Genomic DNA, 24437 nt, shown 5'->3' on the forward strand with positions numbered 1-24437 from the left:
TTTTTAAAAATTTTGGATGCTTAACTTGAGTTACATTTTTTTTAAATATTCAAAAATTTAAATTGCCCAAGTCTTGCTTTTTGCCAAAAATTGCAAAAAATCTCGTCTTCGTCAGATTACTCAAAAAGTTTTGTTTGCTGACAAAAAAATTTTGTATTGTCATTTTTTGGCGAGAAGCTCCAAAAAGTCTCACTTTTTTGTAAAAACAGTCTAAAAATCTCATTTTTCAACTTAAAGTTGTGAAAAAGGTCTCGCTTGTGCTTATGCAAGAATTGGAAAAATCCACGTTTTTGCCACATTGGAAATTGTGATTTTATCCCTTTGAGTAGGGGGGGGGGGGTGAGGTTTGATCAATGAGACGAATAAATAAAAAAAAAACCTCTTTAGCCAGCTTCATCAAAAAAAAGCAATTCAGATTTGGTCAACGAGGTACATAATTAGATAGAAGCAGTATTAATTATTGACCATTGAGGTAGTTTCATCTCGATTGACTTTTCCTTGGGGGCGATTTTCATATCTACCATTTATATCCAAATTTTTGTTGACCAATTAAAATTCTAGGTAAATTTATTTTCAACCAGCACGTCTTTGTTTATTTTCTTTAGCCGTACTATTCTTATATTTTTTCGCAAAGTTTGGAACTTTGTTGTTGTTACGGATTATTCATGACATCAGAGTGTGTATCTAATCACGTTTATATACTGCCTACATCCTACGATGATTCACCCAAATATACATCTCATAAAAATTAAACTCAACTATAAATATTACGCATACGATGGCCATTAATTGAACGGATTAAACGTAAAAATAAAATGAAAAAAAAATTACCCACGATAAATATGTAAATGAATAGCGAAAGTTTTTAGGTTTAGCGCAACATTCCCTTCAGCCATTGCGAAATTTAAAAACAGCGTACAATGGCGCGTGGGCATCGAATTCGAATACATGCGCGTTTGATTTTTCGGCAAAATAAGCCACACCTGTCGTCGTATCATACAACGATAATTTTCGCCACCTGGAGGCTTCGATTTTGCCCATTCAAGGTTAACAATATGTATACTTGACGAAGTTTATTCACGTCCAAATTGTGTCTCGCTTTCACTTGGCAAGTGATAACCCATAATTACGAGTATAATGCCAATTTTTTTTAATTGGTGCAGTGGGACATGAGGTATACGTATTTCGTTGAATTCATTGGCATCTGTGAGGGGTTTAAAGAAATGAAAACATAGAAATTGGATCATCAGTTGTTATTGATCTTTTCATTGAATATGTAATTTTGAAAAATGTATTGTTTTAAAAAATGGGCAGGTGGGTTGTTGGATATTTTGATCCAAATTCGCAGGTATGGAATTTGAAGAGCTTTTCTCTCTGATTTCATTTGGAGAGGAGATGTTTTATTTCTTTCTATCCTTATTTTCAGTGCAAAATTGCAGATACATTTTAGATGCTTGTGATTGGACGATTTTATGGTTTTTTTCTCAGCTTACCTCTTTCCTCTCCTTTCCTGTTAGGAATTCGTGACTCGATGTTTATCGCAGCCCATCAAACCAATAAACTAACTGAACAATCGAATTCGTTTGATAGACATGGAGGAACGTGCGACTAAAAACTGAGCCTTAATTGGTTCTTTTTTAAAGAAGTACGAGTCACTCGAAGTCTAATTAATAAAATTTTTCAATTTTGGGTTTCTACATCTCGTCGATTGCTACTTCTCTGGAGTGGGCAGAATTTGTAAAAATTGATGCAGATTGAGAATCACCAATTTATATCTTTTTGTTTGATCGTTGATTTTACCTCTCATTTGTTTTATTTTCACATTAATTTTAATTATACCTAGTTGAATTCACCCAGGTCATCTACCTCTTATTCCTTCAAACCTTCGAAACGGAGTATCAATTATTTCTATACCTTTTACAGGATTAATAATTTATTAATAGCATGCTGCATAGCCACGTTCAGCATTACTATTCATAAATGCAATAAGAGTTTTCTTTCCCACTTGTCAGCATAATACCAACTCGTTTCGAATTTTTTCAGTGTATATTTTTTAAAGAAGTAGTGCGGTTGATTAATATGAATAATTTGGTAGATTAATCGTCTCTTCCAAAAAATAACCACTTACCTATCTGGTATCTTCTTGGCCCATTATATTCGTATTTTTTTTTTTTTTACGAAACCTCTCTATATGATAATTTGCACCAAATACGTTAAAATCACGATCGATTATCGATGATTTGCAAAACCTCGCTTGATGAAGAAACACAGGCACTGCTTTCGTAGGTGCTCTTTTTTAATTTATACTCCCAAGTTCGCTCTGTTGACCGGTTCTTCGCAATGCTGGAAATTTACTAGTACGGCTGCGGGTCTTTGAAACGAGAGGAAAAAAATTGCGCTCACGAATTGATATTCGTTCAACGTGCGAGAGCGGAGATGAAGGGGAATGCTAAAAATCTTTTAAACAGCCTTGCGTGTGTTTTTTTTCCTTGGTCGTTTCAATACAATGGATGGCCAACGGGTTAATTTCTTTCGGCTAAAAAGAATCATCTGCCCACAGATGCAGTAGGTGTGTTTGTACGCGATGTCAGTTTTGATTTTTTTTTCGCTTCAAACCATCGACGTTTGCGTAGGAATGCGAATAGTTTGCAGTGCGATTGTCTCGGAGCATAAATTAAAAAGGGTAAGAAGGCAGTATTTCTAGCTTGATTAATCAGAGTAAAGGTGAAGTTAACTAAACAGTGTTGTGATTAACGGGTGTCCGATCGTCGTGCGAAGTTTTGATCGATCGTGATTTTTAGCCTATTTTGTGCGAATTTCTGTACTGTCTCGGAAGAATTCTGTCGCAGTGGTTGTTACGATGTCGACCGATTGCGAGAACGGTGTTATGGATGAAAAAGAGAAATACATTGATAATCTGGAACGTCAGCTGGACGAGCAAAATGTGCAAATTAGATTGTTGAAGAATGAGATCGAAAAGTATAAGCAGATCGTGCAACCGTTGACTAGCATGGTGTTTAGTTTGCGTACAATTGGCTTGAATGATGTGCTCATCGATGACGGAGTCGGTAAAAGGATTAAGAAAATTGCCATCTCAGGTGAACCGACTGCTTCGAATGTCGAATTGGAAAATATGAAGATCGAGAAGGTGTCGAAATCGCAGAAGTAAGATTATGCTTTCGTCTCTTTAAACAATAACCGATCAAATTAGTTTTAGAAACTCGGATTAATGTCGAGATATACGTACAGAGTGGGCAAAAAGTCAGGCAGTTTGCCCCGGTCCCACATTTGAAAAACAAAATGTTAGTGAAGTTAATTTGTAGAAGAAAAAATGCAATCGTCATTTTTTCCAAAATGAAATAAGAGATGCATTTTTGAACAGAAAATGAAAAAAACATTTTTGATGAGAAAATTTAAATTTCATTCTGGAGCGAAAAATTAATACAACCTTTCATTTTCGGTTCATTTTTGAAGGGATAATGGAAACTTAATGGAACAGAAGTTATCAGACTTTGCTTTTAAAAAAAGTTTCTTGTGAAAAACTTTCTCGAAGAGAATTCACTGCAAGAGAAAAAAATTCTCCAAAGATTGTTTGTCTCAAAAAAAAATTTATCGTTGAGCTCATTGTCAGTTTTCATTTTTGAAGGAAACTTTTCCTTTAAAAAAAACTTATTTTAGAAGGAAATTCTCCCATTAATTTTTTTTGGAAACAATTATTATTTTTCGGAGCAGGGAGGAGGATTTTACGTAGAGGAAATTATGTGGATAAATTCTGTTTGGTAAGCAACTCATTTTTGGCCTCGATTGAAAAAAATAAAAAAAATATTGTCAATTCTATTCGAGAAATTATGAACGACATTTCAAGTTTTTTTTATGGATGAAAGGGACAGAATGATGTATTCACGTTGCATTCGTTAGATCGTTTTCATCTGTCGTGCAGACTGCAGTTGATGATCATCTAGTAACAGTGTTACCCCTTCAAATACTGGAGTTGGCAAACTCACTAGCGCCTGTGTCGATACGTCAGAGGATCGTTACCGAATAAGCGCGCCTTATCTCTAAAATAGTCCATAACGTTGTTATTTCAATTATCTTTAAACAATCTGTTGGCACAGATTAACATTCCAGAAAAGGCTGCGGCATTTTCAATATGTAGTACCTACTTTGATTTTGAAAAATTATCTGGAGGAACAGGACCGTCGAGAAGGGGGGGGGGCAATGAGGGCAGGTTACCCCGGATTCGCTCAAATTGTTTGCTATGTCCTTGGAGCATGTATTTCATACATTTTTCTATGTCACATGAAAACTATTAAAGTTGTCCGAACCCCCCCCCCCCCCTCCCCAAAGAAAGTGCGAGCTTTATTGAGAACCTAGTTTTTTTTCGTAAAAAATGGGAGGGGGCTGGAAAAAAGGTCGCGAAAAGTCGCGATTTTTGAATATTAAATTTTTGTAGACACCCTGTATAATCTAGACTAAACGATTTGGAAAAAAATGTATTCCTGGCATATGGCACACAAACATGGTAATTCTGCATGTTGATACAACCGTGAAAATTCAAAAAATCATTCGCCAACATTCTCGATCGGGTATTAACAGATGCTCGAACTCGCAAGTTCATGGCAATCAGTCGAGTCTCGTTCAAATGATTTTATTCCTTCAAATATTGGAGACGGCAACTCTTTCAACATCCAAGTACACACTTCCATCAATGTGTTGGAAGAAGGCAATTTGTGTGTCCATGTCCCGGCGATGGTGATTAAGACCTTAGTAAAATTCTTGAAAATACCGTGTTTTTTTTTCTTTTTTTTTTTTTTTGAAAAAGAGAATAGATATCGGGAAAGCAACCATAGGTTGGATGATGAAATGATTGATATATTTTTATGACGAGTGCATAAAATGTTTAAACCATGCCATTCGAGTGATAGACTTCCTGCCGCATACAAGGTTCTCGCCCAACTATAACATTAAAATAATACGATTTTTTATTCGCGAGCTGTACCTACAGACGTATAGGTACTTTCTGTTGAAATATATTGCTCTCAATTTTTCGGTGGCATCCTAGTTCTGGAGTAGAAATCTCACTCGAGCTCATCAACGACTTCACCATGTATGGAATAATAGCAAACAATTACCACAAATACCTACACTTGTGGGTTATTTCTGCTGTCTTCTTGATGATTTATCAACTCATTTTTTTTCCTATCCATCTGCTGGAAAATAATAAAATTGGCGATTGTCGGTGAGATTTCGCCTTATAATTTTTTACACTGAGTTCGCTGTGACTTATGTGTACAGTGACTCGCTAAAATTTCCGGATATCGGAGTATGTTTTCTTCAGCTGTGATTTTTCAAAGCTTTGAGTAAGCCTAATAATGAAAATACTCGTACTTGGTAGAACGAATGATGAACTGGACGCAAAAAGAAAAAAACACAGAGCATTTGCGATAAAATTCAATTTTTTCGATTTTTAGCGAATTTGAATTTGACTCATCTCCTTTGAAGAAATCAAAAATTGATTAAAGTGAGTTTGTACCTATACGCTATTTTTAGTTTATCTACTGAATTGATTGGGAGAGGTGTCGAGTCGTTCTGGGGCCGAGTGAATTTTTCTTTTAAAAAAATGTAAAAAGAGATGAAATTAAATGTAGCACCTGCATATACCTATAGGATTCGTCGTTCGAACGCAATTTTCAAAATCCGTGTTTATCCATCCCATACCTTATTTAATAGCATTTCTCAAGAACGTGGAAAATCGAAAAATCTGCCGCGATTTTAGAAACCTCAGAACCACAACAGATCGACTCAGAAAGTTGAGACTGAAGTACATTCTAAATTTCAGTTTTCTATCTAAAATGCAACTTTGATTTTTTTTTGTTGAGAAATGAGCTCAATTAGAATTTTTAAAAATTGAAAAAAGAAATAAAGCATCCAAAATTTTTCCTGGTGGCGTATTTTTGAACGTTCTTTTGTTTGTTTTTTGTACAGTCCAAATGATTTTCTGCTGATTGGAATATCTCTTCAGAATTAGCCTTTTCTTCGGCACGCTTTGCACTTGTTCCTCTTATGTCTTTTCATCGAAGTCTCAGGTCAGTCCAAATAAGAAACAAATCTTTTACGCGACAAAAAAATGAATCAACTTTTATCACAAGTTCAAATCATTATGCCAATTTTACGAAAAATCCGACTCATAAGTAACTAACGATGTAAATTTTGCATACTTATGCATCAATCGGTATTTCGCTATCACTCGAAAAAGCCATAATGGACGAAAATTATTTTTTTGTGTCTTGTCGACGTTTTTCGTTGTAATTTACGAAATAATTTCCTGCCATTAATAATATTACTCACGTGTTACAATGAGTCACCATTCGGTACATATGAATTTCCTCCTTGCGAATCATTCCGGCGTACTCGTACATTCTGTGCGCTGGCAGCTGGTTCTGCTACCTGTGAATCAGCCGGTTCTTCCGAATATTCGTGCATTAGATCACACTCCTAGTACCCATTTAATAAACACAATCAGCTGTACCGGAGTACCGGCTCAGCTCTGCTTTGAAGGTGTTATTATGCTCTCAACTCTTTGATCTGCATATTGCGAGTGCATACACTTTTGTTTTTTTATGAATTGTATCGCACCCTTTATTTAGGTAAGTTGGAATCTCAATTCTCAAGCGAAATTCACGAAATTCAACTATTCGAGCGGTGCATGGTGCATACAGTGTGAATGATCTTATCCTACTCGCCCTGTATAAAATCGAACTTGCTTCGTGTACACGTATGTATTATTATGTACCTTACTTGCGGTACTTGCTGCAGTACTTGATTGGATCATTTCAAAATTTCAAAGGAGAGTTCACGGAGAGCTATTTAAAGCAAATCAAGTTCTGACTTCGTTTCACTTACATTGTTGCACATTACGAATAATACAGCGAGCAGCTGTTCGCGAGTCAAGTGTGCATTCGTTGCGCGAAACTAATTTATTGAAGGTATTGTTGCGATTCAATTCGACAGCAGGCGATCATATCAATTCCGAGAACTTATATTTTAATGAAATCTTATTCCATGTACTATCAAATCCGAAACTTCATGAACGAATTTTCTTTTTAATGAACTTCAAACGCGAGTATTAATTTGTCCACCGAGTCTCAGAGTCTGCATGCAATGTTGCTTGCTGTATGGATTTTTTGTTACATGTTCAATATTTGCATTTCAGGTTATCGATTCCCATTTCACGTATAATAATTTTTTTTGTTTGCCTTCTCAAACTACATAAATACTTACCTATGTACAACTCAACAACGGATCTAAATATTTATGAATTTTGTGTGGAATTATAGGGGAAAAAATTGAATTATTGTTGAGCTGTCACCCAATTTCGCATTGTAATTTTCAATTTTCCAAATTTAGGAACGAGAAGGCATATCATTAAAGTCATTAAAGATTTTTCTTCATTTTTTTTTTTTTTTTTGAATAGTAAACTATGATGAATGAAATTAAAAAAAAATACTTTCTCTTACAGATCGAGAGAATTGATAAAAGCGGCGATTTTGGACAACGATTTCATGAAAAATTTGGAGATGACGCAGATTCTTGAAATCGTAGATTGTATGTATCCTGTCGAATATGCAGCTGGCAGTCTCATTATTACGGAAGGCGACGTTGGCAGTATTGTTTATGTCATGGAAGGTAAGAGACTTCGAATAATTTCAATTTTAGGAGTATTTTATGTTTCTTAATTATTTTGAATTTTTGTTCGTTACTTGAGGAGGTGGATAGCAAAACGCAATAACTCCATTTTTGGTTTTTTTGAGAAATTAGGAAAAATTGTCAGGAGGGGAAGGGTGGGGGGTCGAGTTCCGAAATTGGTGTCAAATGAAAGGGGAAGGTGCCACAAATAAAATTTCCACTCAATTTCAAAATTTCGGTCACCTGGGTAAGCACAGTGAGGAAAAGAAAAAAAAGTTATTGCGTTTTGAACGCAAAATTTTTTTTTTTGTGTTTTTCTGCAAAAAAACGTATTTTTTATTTGAAAAAATTGATGTTTAATCGAGAATTTTCGATGAAAAACAATTAAAAAACTGGAATGTGAAATTCAAACAATTCCTGTGTGTGATATGGCATTCAGAGAGTGGCAACGAAAGCACCATTTTTTTAAGTAACTCCTACCCAACGATTTTCAGTACCCACTCGATGAAAAAAAACAGTGTTACCACATCTGCGCAACTGAAATGTATAAAAAGTAGTGGAGTTATTGCGTTTTGCAAACAAAATCTCATTTTTCAATGCATTTAGCTCTAAAATCAGACTTGTTTTCCTCGATTGTGCTATGATATTCAACTGATGGACAAAATCTGACACCGGGAATGGATTCCCCGTTGAATTTTACATAAGGATAGATATCAAACTCAATTTTCGTAATTTTGGAGTTATTGCGTTTTGCTATCCACCTCCTCACTTGTTAATTTCTGTTTATCATCTGGAAGAAATATTTTCTGTCAATTTAACGTTCGCTGAACCATATTTTTAAAATGTGAACATTTTGGATTGATGTGGATCTGTGAGAACTCGAGTTAAATTTTTAGATTTTTGGCGAATTGTTTTTCAAGTTTTTACCCTACGGGTAGTGCTGCCTTGTATGGCCATATGAGCGTTACATTTAAAAATTTCAGATAAACTTCAGCAGGTGAAATTTTGACCGAAAGGTATGTGTTTGTTATACCAGATCATCCGATAAAATCATAGGTCAAAGATTACAGCTGCTAAAATTCATTGGTGCAGAGATTATGAGCAATTTTTTTTTCAATTCCACGTTCCATAATCAGCATTACTTGCAGACAAAAATTCCCTAAAAATCGAAAATAAACTCGAGTAACTGTAAAAAATAGTGAAATGAAGGTTTTATGAAGTTCTGTTTGGACTTATCCATGCTGGAAAATTTCGTAAATTCCAGTATAATAATTGTTTTTCTGTCATCGAATCTAAAAAAACGACGATGTATGTATTTTGAGAAAAAATTTCTCGAATGAAAAAGGCGATGTGTTGAGCAGGTTCGTCGAATACCGGAATACGTTCGAGATAGTGAATCGAAATAATGCTGAAAAATTTCCTGCACTTGGTTCAAAAAATTGATTTTTTTATTGGAAATTCATGAAAAAACTATCCGGGGGGGGGATAATCATTCTAATTCAATTAGACAATCCGACAAGAGTTTTCATCATTGTTTCTTCTATAAAAATTTTAGCTCAGAAAATTGTCACCATTTTTTGAGAAAAGTTCTTCGAAAAGACGTTTAACGCTTGTTCCCTTCCCTTCCCTTCCCTTCATCTTTCAATTAATTGTCAAATTTTTATTCTTGAAGAAGGTTGGGTTAAAGTGAACGAATTTTTGAAAATCAAGCAGTGTTCCATTAGAGTGTCTGTTGATTGAGAAAGTTAGGAAAATAAAGTCAAAAAATCGTCTCAAGCTGCGAAATTGTTCCAAAATTGAATTGAGTAAAAAGCGAGTTGGTAATATTTTTTTGCCTATTTAGAGTAATGTATTGCTCGATTAATTCATTTGGGGGGGGGAGGGTTGGCAGGAGTTACAAAATTGAATAAATGAAATGTAATATTTTTTGCCTACTTGAAGAAATACGCGATTGATTCCATTGATTGGGGGGGGGGGTTACGAATAAAAAAAGGAAATGTCCATTTTCATATTCCAGCAGCACAGGTCTGATTTTCCTCAAGCATATGTGAAGTACACTGGTTTACCTGTTGTGTAACCTGAGAGCTACTGCTACAAAAAACTACTTATTATTAAATATGATCCGCCTCTCTTTCTCTCTTTCTCTTTCACTGTGCGTGTAATTGTAAAATAAAAAATAAGAGGAGGCTTAACCCCAGCGTGTTGGTACTTGGCACCTCCACCGACCTGCCTTCTTCGAGCACACCATACGGAGCGAACGGGATCGGGATTCGGGAACTCCGTCGAGTGTCAGTGGCGGGTATTGTGTTGCTTTGCTTGGCAGTGGCAGTGGCAGTGGCAGTACCGTAGACCGTGGTTATCGGTGCAATATACGCGAGAACGGTGGTATTGTTGCCCACGCAGACGCTGTGTGATTCTCATCGCAGACGTGATCAATTGAATTCGCGTTCAGTGTGTGATTCACGGGCGATCGTGTATTTCGTGCGTACTGTGTGATGCGAATTCTCACGTGTATCGTGTGCGTGTACGAGTATTAATACGAAACATTGGAGAGAAAAGTCAGTTCGCGTCTCTCTAGTTACGTTTTCGCCAATGAAAAAATTTTCCTCCTTTTGTCAATCACGATCGTTGGTGTTTTAAGTGAATTCGCGTAAAATAGTTCGCGAAATGTTGCGAAGTGCTTTAGTGATGTGGTGACTGCGAATAAAGTGCAATTTTTAAAAAGTGAGTTGATTATCAATTTTCTGATTTCACGAGGTCGACGAACTGTTTCCTAGAAATGTTCTATCGAAGGAAAATCAAGTGATTTTTCCTATGAATTGGGAGTTTTCTTTGTTTTGAACAGGTATACACGATTTTGTGGAGTGTATTTTGGAATTGAATTGTCTATTTGGTTCGTTTTTCCTATAATCTGAATTGTCGACAGGATACCGGATAAATACTGGAAGTTGGAATTTTCCTCGTCATTTCGAATGAAAATTTTTTGAAAAATGTCGAAATTGAATCTTCAGTCAGCATTGCTGATTCCTTTTGACCAGGATCAACTTTTGATCGAAAGATCCACATCCATACAGCCTTGTTGGTCCTTCGTTGAGCAATGAAGAGGGTATGGAGTGAATGATTGTGATCACGATGCTCTCAGAGCAGGAAGTTCAGAACCTGCAGATTGATTCTCGGTTGTTTTACTTTTTTTCAATGTATACTCGTATTTTAAAAATCTGAGTAATTTGATATTCTACGCATGACCGGAGGTGTTATTTTTCCTTCATCTTGAGATTTACAATTTTCTCGACTTATACAATCATCTGGCCAGATAATTGATTGGTTTTTAAGAATATTTTTTCAAGTACATTGCTCGACAACTTAAGTATCATGTAAGGGACATTGGTTTTTATAAAGATGGTCATCAAATCGACAACTCGTATAGGTAAATATTTCTTCAGGCTTTGGTAAAATTTTCAATCAAGTTTAACCTTCGTTCTATAAATGCGTTTTAATTAATCGTTTCAAGTAATCTGCAGACCTACTCGTAGCAGTAACTTCAAATATTATTTTCGTTTTATTCGCTGATGGTTACGAAACCTTGAACGTGTGTTTGCGGTACGCGTGTGTTGATTGACAGTTGAGAAATTTTGAGGTGAGAATTCCGAAGTTGGAGGTGTGATTTTTGCTTTTGATTTCGTTATTTCACCGCGAACGTGTTCATTAAAAATCCATTGCAGACTGTAGAGATATTGTGAGGAAACAGTTACACGTATTACGATGTAGAAGGAGGCAAGATGGGATACTGAATTGGAATTGATTCGATGAGACAGCAACTGGACGGATATCGTCTATATGGAGTGAAATTACGTAACAAGTTAACAACGAGGATATTTTACGCGATGACTACGTTAATTGAGAATACAGTTGGTCGATCAGACCAGAGCACCTCGAAAGGTGTCAGATTATATTCCAAGTATCGATGACTTGCGTTAGACGTATCTATTGGACGACAATAAGGTGGAAAAATGATGCGATTTGGTATTGTGGTCAATTTGTCGGATGTGGCGGCGACGACGGACGTACGATACTGAGATGATTTTTTTCTGCATTTTTCTTCATTTCAGTTCAGGTTATTAGGTTACGGACTGATTACTCGAGTTCATTTAGCATCGGAAGTGTTACATCAGCATCGACATGATTTTCAACCGGTTTAAAAATAAAAATTAAGAAAAAAACGAAAAAAATGACTCGTTGGTATTAAAACAAAGGTGTTGCGAGTTCGTCACCTTCACGTTTGATTATTGTCGTCGCGATACAACGGTGACTGACGAAGATGGTGTTGTAATAATGTCTTATTAAACAGCAGTAACAATAATAACGACATTTGGAAATTATGAAGATTCGAGCGCTGAAAGAGAGGTAGAATGAGAGAATACGTGAAATGTTACGTTATTCATTTCGGTATTTGCAGTACCTAGTACATGAAGTAATTTTCATACGGATACGTTAAGTAGAGTACTTGGTATTATAGTCGAAGGTTAAATTAAATGTCCAGATACGCCTCGGTGTCCTTTTAACGATTAATTATGCTACGTGGAGAAGAATGCGCCATCCATCGTGGTGCTATGCTACAATAAGCAATCGTTGTAATTTTTACAAGAATGACGTAAACTTGGTTTTGGTGATGTGTGCGTGTAGTTGATTCATCTCGTGATCTTGACTCGATCTCTTCGTCTTTGTGGCTGTACTGTGTGAAATCTTAAATGTGTAATGAACGGTGACGGCAGCGGCAGCGGCAGCGCGGCGGTGACTCCAGCTAAAATATACCTAACGTTAAACCTATTACCTACAACAACCAACACTGATAGGTATCTATTTAGGAAGAATTGCGTTTAGACGATCAAAATGTCTAGTTTTTGGAAAAATTATTATATATTGGGTTTTTGTTTCCTGTCTTTGTCTCTTTCTTCTCACTCTATGGGTTCTTTAAATGTTTTTATTTAATGTGTTTTACCGTGTACCTTACCTATATACTTACCTGTGTAGCTGGCTATGTGTTTGAAATACACGATGTATTGGATTGGACTTGGTTGTATTAGGTATAGAGCTGTTCAGATTAGAGACCTTGGATCTACCTACAGATTTGGTACGAAGATATGGTCATTACGGAATGTATTTGTATGCGCATATATGATTTGGATACGGTATCGGTTTACGAATTCCATAAAGAGAGTTTGAATGTTATATTGAGAAAAAAAATACTCAACGAGTGTATGTTTTTGTGTACGAAATCAGTGGACCTGAAATTATCGAATTTTTCGAATTTCTTTATACGCTTTGTTTAGAATCGGAGATTAGGTCATGTTTGAGAGCTGAGTGGTACAGACGAAAAGGGAACCTACGTGGTGAGATTTTTTTTGACTGAGGAAAAAAAGAAGATCGCAAATTGATAATTTTGCGGAGGAGGGAGGGGGGTCGAAAATTGCTAATTCGGATGCTTTTTCCATAAATATCTACGAATACGCTCATTGAAATCTTGGTGCAATTTGTAGCACTTTCTGTTGTAAATTTTAAATGCTATCCAACAATTCTGGAAAATGAAAACCTTGAGTGTCAGAACAAAATTAGTCAGATTCGAATTCTCGGTGTGGGAAGAGTCATTGAAAGTCTTTGATCACCCAAAAAACATAAAATATCCACTCTCGGTTGCTTGTGAACGTATTAACCACATTTGGCCACAATCAAATGAAATCAGAATTGAACAGTCTAAATTCGAGTGTCCTAATTTTTGGATGGAAGGTGGGTGGATTAATCAAAGATTGAGAAATGTCAAATATGTTCACCTAGTATACACAATCCATAAAGAATCGAAAGCGTTGTATCACAGTTCAGATTTAGAATCATAATTTTGGAAAAATTTAATATGGAAAGGAATCCATTTTACAAATTTTTTAACCCCCCCCCCTCCCCTCCCCAATAGAACCTTAAAAATGGTCTTGGGTTTTGACGGCAATATAGCATAGATCGACGCAGAATCTCAAATACTTTCATTTAAGCTAGAAGGGCTCAAATCTCCCTTACAGGGGCTCCTCCGGGGCTGAAATTTTTTTTGAGTAATTTTCAACTCACAATGAAGGTTTTTATAATTAATTTGGTCAAAATCCGCCGACTTTTTTTTCGCGATCTATTGCAAATATTTTTTGTGTGGTCTTCAATGTATGTGATTTTGACCTAAGAGTTCCAAGTCAACACACTTCGTTCTATTTTTGAGTGTCTTATGCAGTCTCTATCCGTTTTTTTTGGAAACATTTCCCAGCCTTTATGAAGAGTATTTCCAGGTACTCTGCCAAACTGGACCGAACACTTTAGCGAACTAATCTTTAAGCGATCGTTTCTTCCAAATGAAATGTTCTATTGTGTCCACTCTCTTTCTGATACATTGTAACTCGCCGAAACTGTCGCTGCATGTCTCAACTCGCATTTTGTTTTGTTTTTTGAGTTATAAATCAGTCCTAAATCTCTGGAGTCTGAAACATTTTCCTATTTACGTTTACAATGTCCGTTAGTCAAAATGCCCTCGTCAAAGGAACGTGCCAAAAACGATGAAAATGAAGCCTATACAATACATAAACATACAGTATCTTACCGTAAGACCAAAGCAGCAGCTTCAACGTGCTTGAAAAGTAACAAAAAAGAAAATAGCAAAAGCCGCACCACGCTCTCTCGAACATACACAAAGATATAATTGATTCGTTTTATGAATTTTATTACTCCCTTAACAGCATCCAAATCAGTAATACCTACTATAACATAATGGGCAGCATTGTATATTTTTTGTTTAGGCGTTTGTTTCTACACGAAAACGCAACGTAAAAAAAACAACAACGATTTCTCGTATGTATGCATTTACAAGCACGAATAAAGCGATTTAGAATGCTAGTATAATGTAGCTTATGTATGTTACAAGCTAAAAAGGAGGATGGATATTGTAAAAAAAGTACCAGTATTTGTAGGTTTTTTTTTTGTAGTGTACAAGTATGATTTTTCCGTATTAGCTCAGCGGTGGTATTTCCGTTTACGGGTAATGGACGTGTACGGTGTATTTATGTTTACACGATGAGTGATTTCTTCGTTGGCGATTGTGTGTATTTATTGGGTTAGTCATCAAGTCATCACGAAATTATAGGAGAGGAAAGGAGGAGGACGGACGTAAATATTGTTTCAAGTTGCTATGTTAGTTTGGTCGAATTTTTTCTTACTATGTTGTGGTTTTTGTAGTGGTTTTTATGTAATTATTATTTGAATTGGAGGCGTATAGGTTTTCGCTTTTTTTTCTGCCATTTTTTCAATTCGAGCTGAATGAAAGGGAAAGGTGGGAAATTGAATTATTCCGAAAGGATCGTTAACTGCTGAAGTTGTTTTAAAAAATGATAGGCTACTGAAATCACTTTGAGATATGGCTATCATTGTCAGAAATTCAACACTAGACTTGATGATGGTTCAAAACACCTAATTATCATGATTTTTTTTGGGGGGGGGGTCTATGTATACTTGAAACTCCTTCCAAATTATAGAATAAAATGAAAAAACGTTTTATGGTTTTTTTACTCCAATTATTGGAACCGGAGCTACCTGAATTTGGAATTTTCAAACGACGCAATTTTGTAAAAATTTCAAATGCTCATCACTAGCAAATGGATCCAAAAGGAACGAGAAGTATTAACCTTCCGAGGTTTTATATTTTTCATCCCTCTTTCCAAATCTGAAATGTGACAAAATTTTGAAATCTGATCGCATTTGTTACAAATTTATCCTTTTTAGTAGACCTCATGATGTATAGGAAATTCAACTAAAAACTGAATCCAATTTTCATGCAGAATACGTTTTAAAACACTTACGAGTTACTAGCACAATATAATGGTTATGTAGGTAATATGTAATGTATACCTCTTTTTTTTACCTTCGATGGAAGGTTTGGGTTAGTCACGTCTATTATAGTATAGGATATCTCGATATACACGAGTGATGAGCGATAAAACGTCGATGATTATTCGCAGGTTAATTGGATTTGCTCGATGATATTGTAATTTGGCATATAGCACTATATACCTGAGTAATAAAGCACAAGAAGGAGGGAAAAGAAAAAGAAAAGCAGAAAGTGAAATTAACCGTAGAAGATAATCAACGTTGCGGATCATGCGTCCAAAAAACGTTTTAGCTACGTAAGAAAAAGAACGAGCAAGAGCAAAAAGCAGCTGTGTTAGCAGACGAAGGTTGAAGAGAGAGACAGGCTCAATCGACGTATCGGATTTATTCTTCGAAGATAACGAGATTTAACGCGCGATATAAAATTTCACCGCGCGCCAATGCATTTAATGAGTAATTTGTTTATAGAGACGATGATACTTAATTGAGTAGGTACTTGCGAAGATAGACGTCGAAAAAGGCTCGAAGCCAAGATGGCTAATGTACAACGATGTATACATTGTACTCGTACGTGTGGATAGGAGATTTGTCATTGGCTCGTATAAGGCAAGGTAAACGTCGAACTGGGCACGTTGAAAAAAAAGCAAATAGGGGAAAACTCGTTATCGAGAGTATGGTTCTTACTTATACTTATAGGTAAAGTACCATACACATCTAATGTACATACGATGGGCATTGGCTTGCCTGCTCAGCATGTGTGTGCGTAGCTTTTCTCTTTCTAGTTATTCTACTTTCACTGCTGAGACGATTATTTGTCTGAGTAACTAGAACGATTGTCCTTCTGTGGTCTAATTTCTTTGTTGCTATTGGCATAGCGTGCCTATGGATGTTTACGATGGTTATCGGATCGCGTTATTGCATGGTATGTTTTGCGTAATTACTCCGCCGGCTTGTCTATAGGTGATGGAAATATTGCGGATGTTTCCGGCAACGGTTCGTTGTACGTTTTACGAGCTCGAGCTCGTAGAACTCATGTTTATGTACGTAGATATGCGAGAGAATCATCGTGGCGAGATGACGATGGCGGATTTCTATGTCGTTTACGATGATCCGAGTATTGTGTTGGTGAAAGGTGGTTTTTCTCTTCTTTGGTCGTTTTTTTCTTTTTTTAGGGTCTGGTATTCATCGTAAGGTACCACGGGTAGTTAGACGAGCGCTGAACCATGATTCCAAAGTACCGGCAATGGGATTGTTTGGACGCGACAATGTAATATTACTATCTACTCGACGCTAGTTTACGATGATGCTCTTAACCAGTTTTGACTTCGATTTCGATAATTAAAATTTTTTTAGTCGTCGAATACTCGTACGGACAGTCGCATCGTTTCGGTTTTCTCTTATCTGGTATATCGCGCAAAAGTTAATTAGCCAAATACCTCGGTACTCGAAATCTGACTTGAGCTATAAATATACGTAGGTACCTATCTCGGTACTGCAGGTATTTATAGTTAATGTCGTAATTATATCATCGGACCGAATCGTCTTGATCTGTAATGTCGATGATGATACTCGGTGATTTAATTATCCCACAGAGTATGTGGGTCTTGAGCTTGGTTTTTTCCTCTCCCATCGAAGAAGGCTTTTTCAGAGATTAGCTGTTGGTTTTTTTTTGTCGGTAAAATGCGGATTACTAGTGGAATTTTAATGGCGTAGAGTACTCGACGAGTTCACCGAGGCAGAAGACTATAAAAATGGTGGGTTATGTAAAGGGTTGTCTAGATCTGATGTGTGTGTTTGAGCGATGACTAAACCGAAAGAGAAATGGCGATGGTGGTATCTGATTTTGGCAACGTTTTGGTGCGAAAGAGTTGACTGATTGAAGAATGAGAGAAATTGGTTGTATAGTTGTAGTATTCATCGTTTGTTAAATCATATTTTTTTTCTTTTCAAAAAAAAGTAATTTGGAATCAAAAAATCCTGAGTAAGTAACCAAAAGCGAGCCAAAAAATTACAAAATGTGAGCAAAACATTTTAATGTACAAAAAATTATCAAAGAAAAAAAAAACGTTCCTGTTGAAATTTAGTTTAATGAAACTTGATCGAGATTTCGTTAATTTCAGTTAAAAAAATGACCTTTTTATTTTTGAAAGACTGTTGACAAAAACTGTTACTTTTCTGCCATGTTCACTAAAAAAATGAGGTAATTTTGTAACTTTTTGGTAAAAAAGGTGATTGTTTCATGTTTGACAATTTTTGGCGAAAAGGTGAGAATTTTTCGACAATTTCAGCCGAAAAAGTCATACTTTTGTAACAACTTTTTGAAAAAGCAGGACTTCTGCGTCATTTTTGGCAAAAAGGCGAGATTTCTTGTCAATTTTTGACAGAAAAGCAAGATTTTGACAATATTAGTTAAAGGTGGCGAGATTTCAGTAAATTTTATTAAAAAGTAAGACTTTTTATGAGCTCTGGTAAGATGTAAGGCGATGTACGAGTAATTTTTGTTTAAAAGTGAATCTGTAGAGCAACTTATTGTTGAGAAAGCAAAATGTTGAGCAATTTTTGACCGAAAGTTGCTACAGAAAAGCAAAAGTTTTTATGCCAATTTTCAGCAAAAAATAAGACTTATAGTTTTTTTTTTTTTCTGCTAATGAGTGATGATTTTTGATGATTTTGACAGAAGGCAAGATTTTTTCAGGAAGTAAGGAGGACCCGGTTTTGAAAAAAAATAAATTTTTGAAAAATCAACTTTAAGAACTAAAATTGTTAAAGAGTAAACATTCGATGATTTTGAGTTACTTTCCTCGCTTCGCTCGGGAAATAAACCTCAAAAGGTCTTGGAAAACCCTTTGGATTCTTTCTCGCAACAATTTTAGAAAAAAATTTAAACAGTTGGGAAGAAAAGAACTACGAGGAATTAAGTTTTAAAAATCATACCTTTTCATTATGCCAGTTGAGTATTTGGAAGATGTAAAACCCAAATCTTCGAAGGGTCATCATATTCTGAAGTATGTTTGTGAGATCTATGCTTGTATAGTTGTAACATGTTGACACAATATGTGTTAGCTACAATTATAGATATTTCCTAAATAGTCCTCAGTTGTTCGCAACATGCCAACTTATACATGTTGGCTTCGGTGTCGGTGGATTTTCACATAATTATTCAACCCATCCGCAATAGGTACATAGTACATACCTACCTACTATAAGTCCAAAAAACTACCACAATTTTCTGCAACGTGTCTTAAATTTCACAGTCGCACAATCACACTTTCGACTATGGTACGTTATTCTGGTATCTGTGGAGCTGGTTCATGTTGACGTTTTCCCCCTTTGAATTGACGAGATTTTGGTTTCTTTGTAAATGGTTGGTTGATCGTGGAAGGTTTGTTTATGGCGACATTCGCGCCGGTGTAGTTCACGGGCGTATATTGGATGTGGTTCAAATAATGTTTGGATTGGAACTTGTTTAATGTACAGGCATGGTTTTTTTCTCTTTTTGGAAACAGTTCGTCGATTTTCTCTCGTATACAATTAGTTTGTAAAACAACGCCTCTCTCTCTACTGTGCTATGTACAAAAGTACAGACGTACAGTGAGAGAGATCTGGTGATGCGCGACACGACAACGACGAGCGATGGCGACGCCAAGTTTTGACGTTCGTGTTGCGAATATTGTCACCAAGTACGAAGCAGTTCGCAACGTAACCAGTGAATTTTGTTTATTTACAGAGAGTAACGAGAAAGAGTTTGTGGTATTGCGAATGATCGTGACTTATTGCGGTGCATGAATATACTTCTATACCTTTCACGCTGGTACCTATGTATACGTTCGTTGATATACATATTTACATCGATAATATTCGACATAGTACGAGTATTGTGTAAACTTTCATAGTCGTTTATATGTACACAACGCAAACGGTCGACGATCCGAAAAGCCGATGAATTATGACAAATGATGAAGATCAGGCCATACCCTGGTAAAATAGCCCTGGTACAAAATCAAGACGGTGTCGAAAAAGAAGTCTCCACGATGAATTACGAATCGAGCTGGCAAGAATGTCTGCAGCTTTGGGGACCTCAAAATGGCGGCACTTACGCTTACGGCGGCGTTCCGACGGTCAAAAGCGCGCATTACGCGATGAACGGTGGCTCAGGTGCTTACATTATCGCCGAGGATTACGAATGCGCGACGATTCCGGTGCAGAATCATCATCAGCTGATTAATAATAATAATAGTAATATCGTTAATAATAAAATCCGATCGAACGGATACGTTGCCACGGGTCAAGACGTTACCGGTGTGTATTCGGATTGTACCTCAGTTAGTAGCAATGACCATCGCCAGTACAATGGCAATAACGAACCAGTATCTAGTCATTCGTTTAATTATTACAATAATTACCCGAACGGAGATGCGACGACGATTGGAAATTTAGCTCTGAACTACGCTCCTCCGCCTCCGGTTACCATCAATGGTGGCGGTAGTCCTTCACCAACAATAGTACCTTCTGCGGAGGAAAAACCTAACGGCGTTGTTAGATATGCTTGTAGACAACAACAACCACAACAACCGCTGCAGCAACAGCAACAACAACAACTACCTCAACCTCCGCAACATCAACAGCAACAAAGATACCAGTACCAGCAACAAACGACGACCCCGGATTTCCAAGATAGTCATCAACAATTGCAACATAGTCAGCTCCAGCAACAACAAAACTCCATTCCTTATCAATCGGCCGGCGAGAATGTGGCCGGATGTTCGATCGAGTACGTTAATCCGTCGGCACCGATGCAGAGTTTTCCAGCTACCGAAACCACATCTTGGATTATACCGGAAACGGTGCCAGCAACGGCGACATTAGTCAACGGTTCTGCTGCTTTGCCAACAATACAAAACGGATATCTAACTACGAATCATTATCCGTATAAGAATCATCGCAAGTTATACCGTACTCCGACTATGATCGATAAAAGTATGACATCGGCGGCGGCGACAGCAGCTTTACCCTATGTTAGATCTGCCTCGGATTATGGTACAACTATAGCGGACGTGGCTGTGACCGCGGCTAATGCCGGAGCTGCCGCTGTTGAGATCAACTCGAGCAGAGTTCCATTGACGGATAATGGTTTCTTGATTCCTAGACCAAAATTAATAGTTCCTGTGCATACGTACGGATCTCGTAAACGACGTACCGGCAATATATTACATTCGAAGAGACGAGGCAGCGATACGGAACCGAGTGGCGGAGGCAGCAGTACCGATGGAGGCGGCGCAGGCGGTGGTAATTCGTCGATGAGCGTCGAAAGTAAAAAACATCATACCTCGTGTCCAGGTAAACAGAGAGAAATATAACTATAGCGTAATTTTTTTTCGTTTCTTGTTTATGTTTAATGTTCCCTTTTTGTCCCCATGCCCCCCTCCCCCTACGGTGTGTGTTAAATGACATGATTTTATACGCTTTTACCCGACTCGCCCGTCCGTCCATTCTTCAAATACCACCGCACGTTTTCCGAGAGACTCTTTTGAAGTCGCGTCGCGTTCAGAACTTGGGATGCTTCGTGATGGTGATTTACGACTCGGACGAATGAAGAACGGATAAGAAGCGTTTTCAGATAGATTGGTCGAGGGTTTGGGCTGGAATCGTGTCTAAAAGGTTTTTATTTTTTTGGTCGAAGTACCTGCGCTAATCCGGATGACGCTGAGGTGTGACAAAAATGGATAAATTAGGAGTGTCTGGTAGAGTTTTTTTTTGTTCCGAAGCAGCTCAAAATTTCAACTACCCAAATTGATTTTTCGGTTTTTCACATATTTTTGAATATCCAAAATTGACCACTTTCGAGCTTTTTCAGGAAGGTACATTTGCTTTTTTCAAAATTTTAATATTTCTAAGGAAGACTCACTTATGGAAAAATCAAAAATCGTGCTGGAAACTCCAGAATGGTTCAAAATAGTGAAATTTGTATTCGAGGGGTTGGCCTTACTTAAGATGAGGTACAGTCTTTTGTTAATGGGGGATCCTGTTCAAATCGGAGGCGGGCACCTCGAGGAGTTCGTTTGTAAGTCGCTAAAATGATGTGAAAAAATTAAAATCATAATTTTTCGCTCTCGTGCTCTCTTCTCCTCCTTGTAGGTATAGAAAGGTGCGAGAATGTTATTATTTTTTTGCCAAATAGTAGGACTTCATGAGGTCATGGGTTTGACCTGCTGGTAATTTGTTCTGTTGAGGGTCATTTGTAGTTCGTTTACCGAACCATTAAAGGGAAATACTCGACCGTTGTGATTTATCATTTTTTAATGATCCTCGAATTTTTTTTCAAATCAATTTCGCGGCGATTACTTGCTAGCTCTTAGATCGTGAAAATTTTTCAAAATCACGTGGAAAATTTGAACTCCAGGAATTGGTTGGTTTCATTATAGTGAAATCTGTAAATTAAAGACTGGGAGCGGTTTCTCATTTTTTTTCTAATGACTTTAGAAAGAACGGAAGAAAGAATTAGAAACCCGGTTGCGGTAATTTCAAAAAGAAGCCCGTCAGTGTATTGGATTTTTTGATCATTGCGAAGGTCGTTAAAGAGTTGTTGTTTATTTTTTTCTTTCTTCGGCAATTACCATACGTAAATTAGGTGCACGTTCGTGTGCTTGGATTGTTTGTAGTGTAGTAGGTCTAGGTACATAGAAGACATACGACTAAACGTATATGTATGTATGTATTTATTTGGTCTATTTCGTATTGTAGTGTACCTACTTATTTACCGAAAGTTTTATATATTCGACTCGGTAGTGAAATTTACGTAGGATGAGAAAATTCTCAAGTAGGTTCGCGAAGAATGCCAGAATACCACACACATTACGTTTGTACGCGTTCATACCTATAAGGAAGACGAGAGGAGCACGGAGGTGGAACCTATATCGCGCGAATACGTTGGTTATTCTTATTACGTAAACGTCGGAATCAATTAAAGAGACGAATCTGCGATGGAATAAGGTTAATGAAGCGCTCGTGTATTCCATTTCATTCTCGAGACAGCAACGATGCGATGTTTTGTGAATGATAAAAAAGAATTTGTAAAATTATTTTATCGAATTACCGCTTCGATGTACCCAGCCTAAGGAGGTGTGAGGGGGCGCATTGCGGAGGGCTATGCGAAGATTACGTAAGAATCCATCGAATATTTTTTTTTTTTTTTGCGTGCAATTTAATCGTTGCAGCGTCGAAATGATTATTGGGTATTGTATTGTGCTCGCGTATTTGTGCTCCTTATTATATTATACAAACGATGGCGGAATGATTACGAAATTCGAACAAATTGTCGATATTTACGTACTGTCGTCGTCGTAGTAATCGACGCTCGTACTACAGAGTATTTTCGGCGTGTCGAAATCGATGTCAATAATTGAGTTACCGTGCTACGCCGCCATAGCCATCGCCATTCATTACCTTATGCGTTACGTTCCCGCGTGAAATCGTAATCGTCGAGTCGCTCTATTACGACTGGTTCACGTTGCATGCGCGTAGCATAGCTTATTTTTTGGTTAAATATGCAAGAAAGATGTCCGAGTAATGCGAATTTTGACCGGTCCAGTTTACTCTTTACTCGGATTGTTTTTTTGCGTTCTTTTTTGCGGTTAATGAGATAGAAATTATTACGATATAGTCGAGAAGTCTCTTAACGTAAGGTAAGAGGCATGCGATAAGGAGGGATAGGTAGTGAAAAAATGAGCAGCTGGTTTTACTAACGTTGCAAGTAATTCGTCGACGATGCGATGGGCACCACAAGATTTTACGAGGTTTTATGATCACGTCTGCGTCTGGATGCGATGAGCTTATTGTACGAGCATAATGTACTCTGTGCTGCATTCACCTGATGCAGTTGGCATTTACGAGTAAATTACTGCAGTGGGTAATAATTTTGACCCAAGTATACGGGTGCTATCGTCTGTGATTGAGTTTATGTTGATTTCGTGGCCTATTTTTAGGCCGATCTTTTTTCTTGAATAAAAAATAAAACAGCCTGTTGCAGTACTCGTATATCAACCTATTACAAAAGTCGGAGTGGTTAAGATAGAAGTTCATCATAAAGCTGTCATATTTAGAGGAAAAAAAACGAAATATCATTTCGAGATTACTTCTTGAACTTGACGAAGATGAACTTGTTTTTTTAATGATTTAAACGCAAAAATACGATTAATTTTAAATTTCGGAACTAATGTCAAATTTTGAGTTTTTGTCAAGAGGTAACCAAACATTGACTTGTCAGCTCCATCAATTTTGTTTTTTTTTTTTTTTTAATGAAAAATGGCCCACCTCAATAAAGATTCCAACCTGCGCGGATGTTTTTTCTGCCCAAACATGCTTAGTCCTTCAGGCAAAATTTTCAGAGTTGAATTTCATTTTTCAATTTTTTTTTTTGAGAAATTTTGCTAAATCTCATGAAAACTTGAATTTTTTTTATGTGTCGAATAATCTTGAAAATCCCGTCAGTCTTTTTTTTCAACCGAACTTCAAATTCTTCTATTCACATTCTTCCTTTGTAGAATCTTGAAAAAAATTCATTGTAAAATTCTCCATTTGCTTACTCGCTGCTCTGAATTTGAAATTTGTCAATTTGTTCAAAACCTGTGGCTTAGCTAACAGAAAATACATGTAGAAGTTTTAAATCGTTTTGGGGGGGGGGGGGGGTGTTTATAATTACTAGATTATGAATTAATGTTTGTAAAATGTCTGTCGATGAAAAAATTGAATTGTAAAAATAGGTATTTTTGGCATTCCCTCTTCCGATATAAGCCTTGGGAAAACGAAAAATTGACATACGTATAAAATTTGTAACCCCCTCC

General features: G+C 36.8%; 1 protein-coding gene across 2 annotated transcripts in view; it reads left to right on the forward strand.

Moving 5' to 3' along the window:
• for (cGMP-dependent protein kinase for) overlaps positions 1–24437 on the forward strand; it is a 90355-nt gene that overhangs the window by 12412 nt on the left and 53506 nt on the right. The window contains exons 1-2 of one of the 2 annotated variants that reach the window (XM_065350270.1): positions 10040–10410; positions 19325–20934. In XM_065350270.1, coding sequence (XP_065206342.1) covers positions 19551–20934 — 1384 coding nt within the window. In that variant the 5' untranslated portion in view covers positions 10040–10410; positions 19325–19550. Of the gene's footprint in view, positions 1–7519; positions 7687–10039; positions 10411–19324; positions 20935–24437 lie in introns of those variants that run through there. The other variant, XM_065350271.1, reaches the window with a different exon arrangement.

The sequence above is a fragment of the Planococcus citri genome, chromosome 2, assembly GCF_950023065.1.
Source record: "Planococcus citri chromosome 2, ihPlaCitr1.1, whole genome shotgun sequence".
Taxonomy (NCBI): domain Eukaryota; kingdom Metazoa; phylum Arthropoda; class Insecta; order Hemiptera; family Pseudococcidae; genus Planococcus; species Planococcus citri.